The following is a 6,680-nucleotide window of genomic DNA, read 5'->3' as shown; positions in this document are numbered from 1 at the left end:
GGACGGGGAATGGGGCTGCGGGCAGCCCACAGCGCCTCGGCTCTGCCGCCCCTTCCTCCTCACGCCATTCCCCTGCTCCTGCCTGGACCCCACGGGCCGCAGCTCCGGCCAGAGAACCTGCTGCTGCCTGGGCTCCTCTCCAGGGGCCGCAGGGCCTGCCAGGAGCCTGCTCCGCCCTGGGCTCCTCTCCAGGGCTGCAGCTTGCTGGTGGAGCTGTCGATGGCCGCCTGAGGGTGACAGCGTTGGTGGCTGGGTCCTCTTCCAGGCATCCATTTCACAGCCGCTTGTCCTTGACCATGTCCAGAGGGCCATGGAACATCGCCAGGGATGGAGACTCCACAGTCTCCCTGGGCAGCCTGTGCCGCTGCTCATCAACCGCACAGCACCCTTTGCACGTCCCCTTTCTGGTCTGGGCATGAGGTCCCTGTCAGCCCGTCTCTGCAGCCTGCCCAGGTCCCTCGGGACGGCAGCACGACCCCCTGGCCTAAGTGCCGCTGCTGCCAGTCTGGTGTCATCAGTCAGCTTGCCGAGGGTGCACTCTGCCCCATCCTCCAGAACATTAATTAAGGAAGATGATAAACAGGATCAGACCCAGTCTTGACCCCTGCGAGACACCCCTGGTTACTGGCCTCGCACTAGGCTTGGTGCCACTGAGCAGCACCCTCAGGGCCCGGCCGTTCAGCCCGTTTCAGTCCCACTCGCTGTTGTCTCAGCCAGCCCATTTCTGTTGGAGTGACGTGAACTCCATATTTAAAAAGAAGAGATTGCAAGATGGGCCCAGGCAAGCACACAGCTTTCAAAATCCCAAGACATAAACCTCCCACACTGGGCATTTCCTCCAATTGCCCCAAAACCTACAGAGAAGAAAACACCCCAGGAATTACATATGCAAGGCCAACGAGTGTTTTTAATTCTGGCTTTGGCTTTTCTGACTGTGGGTACCGAGTGAGTGTTGTTTTTGCAAGGCGATCCCAAGAGCTGACCAGGGCTTAAAGCTCCTCCTCAAGGGACCTGTGGGCAGGCGGGCTAGCCGGCAGAGCTGTCCAAGTCTCTGGAAGGTCTCTCTGAGCTCTTCCTGGCCAGAGGCAGCACTGGGAGGGGGGGCAGGGTGGGCTGCTGGTGCCTTTTGTGCAGCTTGGTCCCTGCTGGGGGCAGTTTTGGTGCTTCCTCGTTTTCTCTTCCTCCTTTTTCTTCTGCTGCTCCTCTTCTCTGGCACAGCAGAAGAAAGATGCTGTGCTCCTTCTTCAGCCAGGGTCACAATCTGTCCCCGTCACCGCCGCAGCGCCCCGAGTCTTTGTCTGGCATGCTTCTCTGGGGCACTGAAACCCTCCTCCTCCTTCTCCCTGCTGAGGCATCATAATCTGTGGTGTCCACAAACTGGCTGCAGACATCATAGCCCCGCTGTGGGGATCTGCTCCGCTCTCTCTGCCTCAGCAGGGTTTGGTCCCGAGCAGCCCTGCATGCGGGAGCCCACTTGGAGCTGGTGTTGGAGGGCCCTGGAGCTGTGTCATCCCTTGGGGCTTGGTCACGACATGGAGGACTCGTTCTCCACCTCCTCCTCCCCCTTTCTGAGCTGTCATAGTCCGTGATCTCCACAAACTGGCTGTGGAGATCATAGCCCTGCTGCAGGGATCTGCTCTGCTCTCTCTGCACTGGCAGGGTTTGCTCCCGTGCAGCACTGGGTGCAGGAGCCGACTGGGAGCTGCCGTTGGAGGGCCCTGCAGCTGTGTCATCCCTGGGAGTGCAGTCACACCTTGGAGGACCAGTTCTCCTCCTCCTCCTCCTCCCTGCTGAGTGGTCATAGTCGGTGGTGTCCACGCACCAGCTGCGGAGATCTTGTCCCCACTGCGGGGATCTGCTCCGGGCCCTCTCCTTGGCACCACTCTTCTGGCAGTGGGAAGAAGGGCTGAATCCATGCTCCTCTTTGTTGCTGTCTTCTCGCACGGTGTGCAGCACACGCTCACATGGTTGAGAGCAGAGCGGGCACGCAGCTTTCCTTCCGGACACCAGCCTTATGCAGCCACAGAAGAAGCGATGCAAGCAGGAGCCAATGTAGGAGGCAATGTTGAGCCTGCCTGGCCAGATGAAGCCCGTCCAGCCTGCAGATGCCTCCCGTGCAGCTGCCCAGGTGAGCTGGCTCTTGCTGGCTGTTGCAGAGGAGCTGCTGTCCTCTGCAGAGTCCTCCATGCCCAGCGCCACGTCCTGCAAAGAGAGCTGTGAAAAGGTCCTGCCCTTTCGTCCTGAAAGGAGCAGAAGAGTGAGGCAAGCCCAGAAGCTGTGGGAGGGGACAGCTAAGGGCCTCCCAAAGGCTCTCCTGGAGGGCTGCAAAGGCAGAAGGGCCAAAGGCAGACAAGTGGGATGCTTTGAGAGGGAGCAGTGTTGGGGCTGTGAAGAAAGCTGCAGTGTGGGAGGGAAAAGAGAGCAATGCCAAGATCCCAGAAAGAAATCCACTGTCCACCTGCTGCCCTGACCCACCTCCCCAGAGTTACCTTAGTCCGACGAGGCAGACCCTGTGGTCCCACAGAGCACGCCTGTTTGCTGTCGGCCCCCCACTGACTGAGGAAGGGACGGGCATATGATGGTGCTGGTGAGGAAGAAGCCCTTTCTCCAGTTTTCAAATCAGTGCACCTGGAGAAACAAAGAGTGATCTCCATTTAGGTCTGTTCTTGCAGCCTCCTCTGGGGTTCAGTCATTTTCTTGGAGCGGTTTCCACAACAGAGAGAAGATATAAGCGAGACTAGAAATGAGAAATTCGATTGGGGTCTTCCCACCAGGTCTACACCTGTCAGAGCAAGTCCTTGTCTTTATCCCCCCTACGGCCTCCATTTCATAGAATCACAGAATCACAGAATGGTTGGGGTTGGAAGGGACCTTAAAGATCATCTAGTTGCAAGTCCCCTGCCATGGGCAGGGATACCTTCCACTCCATCAGGTTGCTCCAAGTCCCATCCAAGCTGGCCTTGAACACTTCCAGGGAGGGGGCATCCACAGCTTCTCTGGGCAACCTCTTCCAGTGTCTCACCACCCTCACCGTAAAGAATTTCTCCCTAATACCTAATTTACATCTTCCCTCGTTCAGTTTAAAACCCTTACCCCTCGTCCTGTCACTACACTCCCTGATAAAGAGTCCCTCCCCATCTTTCCTGGAGGCCCCCTTTAAGTACTCTTCTCTACATTAGCCAGCTTCAGAGAGCAGACAAGGAGCACTTTACAGCAGGGCAGGAGCCGAAAGCCCGGCAAGGAAAAGTAAGGACAGAGGTGAGGTAGTTCAGACTTGACAGCACTGAATGATGCAGGTAGGAACTGTCTCCTAGGACCAAAAGAGAAACACTCAGGAGGATGAGAAGAAAAAGAGCAAAGCCAGGAGAAGGAAACGTATTCGAAACACATTTTAGCACTGGTTATTACCTGACATAAAACAGTAGATAGGCTTGCTGCCTGAGAACTGTGTTGATGTCAGAACCCTCCACAGACGCATCGTTCATCTTGTACCACAGTCCATCGCTGGCCTGCAAAGAAAGGCATCGATAGCTGGAGAGGAACTGCCTGGTTTCTCAGTGATCACACAGGCAGAAAACTACCGAACCAAGAGCACACCAAAACAACTCCAACGCAGCCGGTAAGGAGACCTTCCCCCCCAGAACCTTGGCTGCCAGTAACACTGCTGAGAAAGTTTGCCTTCCCCAGCACACATTTTTTCCCCTGCTAGGAAGGAAGTTGCTCTTGACCTTGGTGTAGCAGAAATAGTGTCCTGCATGACAGCTGCCACCGCTATGTACCAGGACAGCATATAAGGCGTAGAGGAGCGTTTCTCCTGCTGTCCGACATGTGTATGGCCAAAGATCCAAGTACTCGGGATACTCCACCACCTACAGAGAGACCAAGAGGGCTCAGAAATGATCCTGAGCTAGTACATGGACGAGCCTTCAACATGTCATGGTTTGGGTGGCAGGAAACTGTTCTTGGCCAAAGCAGCTCCGTCGGAGCAGAGTCCATGCTTGTCTTCCCACGGGAACTCTCGTCTCCCCAGAAGGGAACACAACGAACCCAACATGAACGGCTTGTGAAAGAGCCTACTGCTTTGGGACACCTCCCGCTCCAGGAAGAGAAAGTTGCACTCCAATTGCGTACACACCTTGCTGATCTTCCTGCCGGTGAGATGTTCAAACCTTTTCAGACACACGGTGAGAACCTTGGGCACGCGATGGATTGTAAACCTCTTGGAGGCGGCAACCATCTTGTCACACCTTGAAAGCAAGCACAGAGCCAGATGCTGAAGGGCACCCTTTTTCCCCGCCAGAAGGCAAGACAAGCTTTCCTGTCTCACACATCCTGACGCTGTTTTAAGGCTATTCAGAACCATAAGTACCAGATTAAACAACAGCTGCTGCCCATTACTGGGCATTAAACCTCCATGAAAAGAGGACTTCTGCACGATGACATGCAGCACCTTCAGGAAGGATCTAGCATTAATATGGCGTTAGTAATCATCTTACTTGCTACATTTAAAGCAGTTTTCCCCATCCAGCTGCTCGGGTTTCACAAAGTCCTGCAGAGCTGCGGTGACAGAGGAGGCTGCCTGGAGGAGGGAGAAAGGAGAGCACTGAGCTCGGGGAAACGCCCTCGCCCAAACACTTGGCTAAGAGCTGCCAAGAAGGCGCAGGTAGCTGAGGCTGAGGAGACCCACTGTGAACCCACAAGCAGTGTCCAGAAGGAGGCAGAAAGAGGGTATTATGCTGAACATTTCCTCATTTCCCAGGAATGCCCAGGGCTATCAAAGCGACCTCTCTGTGGCACCACTCAGTTCAGCTACTGATGGGGTGCAGGGTCATCAGAATGAAAACAACACAACCCATCAGCCTGGGAGCCAGAGGGGTGTTGAGGGAGGGCAAAGGGAAGAAGGAGGAGAGTCCATCAAGGGTGCAGGGAGGATAATGTGTGCTTGTCCCACTTAAAGCCCGCACCTACAGGGAGACCACTGCCATGGCCTCCCCAGAAGGACACAGTCCATTCCACTCCCCACCCACCACCAAGCTCTCTTCTCTTGGCTTTGCAGTATATGGTTTTACACCACCTGCGTTTATTCTGGAAAGCTACGGGGGCCTTGGGATGTCTTGAATCCCAGTTACAAACCCTCTTACATTTATATCCAAAGGAAGATCCAGGAAGGCCTCGTAGGAATCGGAAACGGCTTTGCAGCTCAAGCACGTGACTGGAAGGCAAATCAAAATGCTCAGCGACAGGGGAAGTCGACTGACTGTGCCGGTTTACGGCCTCCATACCTGCTACGCCAGTCACACGATCAGCTGTTTATGACAGGCAGACAGAAGGACACAGACAATTCCAAGCAGAGCGATAGTCATGGAAAAGTACCTCTGGATCTCAGCATGCCCCCAAATATTTGGTGGACGATGGTAGTTGCTTGAGAAGAGACATCCAAGCTGGAAAGAAAGGGTAAGGCAGGGAGCTCAGAAGTAGGGCAGAGAGTGATCTCCTCCAGGAGTTTTGCTTTGTCTGAAAACCCTGGCGGTAGGGTTTCCTTGATGGGAGTACACCAAGGAGTCCAAAGGCCTCAGGAGCATTGAAAAGGGAATTTGCTTGTGCTTACTCGTTGCTTCCACTCAGACAAGCTCTCTGCATGGCATCGACAGTGCAGCGTAAGAACTCGTGGGCGTCTTCCTGCATGCCATGCTGGAAATGTTCTCCTATTCCTAAGAAAGAAGAAGTTAGGAGTTGTCCCCCGCAGGAAGGGAAGGAAACCTGTAAAAGCACCTGAAATGACTCACGTGTGAGGACATTGACAACACTCCAAGGCTGGATGGCACTGGCTGAGGAATGCAGGACCTTGTTAACGTGTGCTTCCATTCTGCACATCATGCAGAAGCCTTGCTGGCGACCTGAAGAGGAAGGGAGGGAGGGAAGCGTCTCGGGTTAGCAAGATCTCCAGAGCGGTGGGAAACCTAATGGAGATCCTGAAGTTACAAGAACAGCCCCCGCTCCTCTTCTCCCAAGGTGCCAATGGCCCACTGGGACATTGTAGTGCATAGAAAACTTTCTTCAGAGGGATGCTGAACTGACAAAAGTTTTCTGTGCAAGAAGCAAAGAGAGTTTAACTTGCAGGAATGGGGACCGAGAGCAGGGGCTAGAAAGAGGGGCCTTTCTGAAGATGAATACACTGAGATAGGACAAGGGGCTTCTAGGCTTGCGTGTTCAAAGAACACCAACTCGGGGGATTGAGAGAGGCGGGCTGCTTTTCTCCTCAATCAAATTCCAGATGCTGGGAATCCTTGGGAAGAGCCCACCAGATTTGCAAGGAGCTGTTGATAAAAGTACTGACACGAGCGGCTGTGCTCCCGAGAGAGCAGGTAGTTGGCGAGAGGGGGTGTGTACGTCAGGCACTGCAGGACGGAGTTGAGGTAGCACGTATGGCCCAGGTTGTGGAGTCCTGCTCCAGCTCTCTGTCTTTGCTGCCAATCCATGCAAAGCTTCTCCGGGGGAAAGAGGATCCTTTGCGGCAGAGCCATTCCCTCGGCAATGGCTGCAGGGAAATGACATTTGAAAAGAGAGGAGATGACGTTGTTGCACAAAAGCATCGTTTAAAAGTCAAGCTCTGTACAGGAGCCCCCAGGACAAGCAGCTCTAACCTCCAACACAGAAACACTGGGGGAAGCCTAACACTG

General features: G+C 54.5%; 1 protein-coding gene across 1 annotated transcript; it reads right to left on the bottom strand.

Annotated features, from left to right (window-relative positions):
* Positions 1–4,492: 4,492 nt before the first annotated feature.
* Positions 4,493–6,479, bottom strand: LOC148052431 (ubiquitin carboxyl-terminal hydrolase 42-like). Its single transcript, XM_087730119.1, has 6 exons — positions 6,338–6,479; positions 5,787–5,897; positions 5,609–5,711; positions 5,374–5,441; positions 5,142–5,212; positions 4,493–4,579 (listed from the first exon to the last, which is right to left on the bottom strand). The coding sequence occupies exons 1-6, from the start codon at positions 6,477–6,479 to the stop codon at positions 4,493–4,495; spliced, it is 582 nt and encodes a 193-aa protein (XP_087586245.1).
* Between the last annotated feature and the right edge of the window lie 201 nt (positions 6,480–6,680).

This window comes from Nipponia nippon, unplaced genomic scaffold (genome assembly GCF_047370975.1).
Source record: "Nipponia nippon isolate SJK-2023a ecotype South Korea unplaced genomic scaffold, ASM4737097v1 scaffold_48, whole genome shotgun sequence".
NCBI lineage: Eukaryota > Metazoa > Chordata > Aves > Pelecaniformes > Threskiornithidae > Nipponia > Nipponia nippon.
This window is presented reverse-complemented; position numbering and strand designations above follow the sequence as displayed.

What these genes read in the sequence shown, in the direction of transcription:
- LOC148052431 (XM_087730119.1), bottom strand. Translation starts at nt 6,479, where the DNA reads ATGGATTGGCAGCAAAGACAGAGAGCTGGAGCAGGACTCCACAACCTG. An exon ending in TCGGGAGCACAGCCGCTCGT is followed by an intron (nt 5,898 to 6,337) that starts GTCAGTACTTTT and finishes CTTCCTCTTCAG; the next exon opens with GTCGCCAGCAAGGCTTCTGC. An exon ending in TGTCTGAGTGGAAGCAACGA is followed by an intron (nt 5,442 to 5,608) that starts GTAAGCACAAGC and finishes CTTTCTTTCCAG; the next exon opens with CTTGGATGTCTCTTCTCAAG.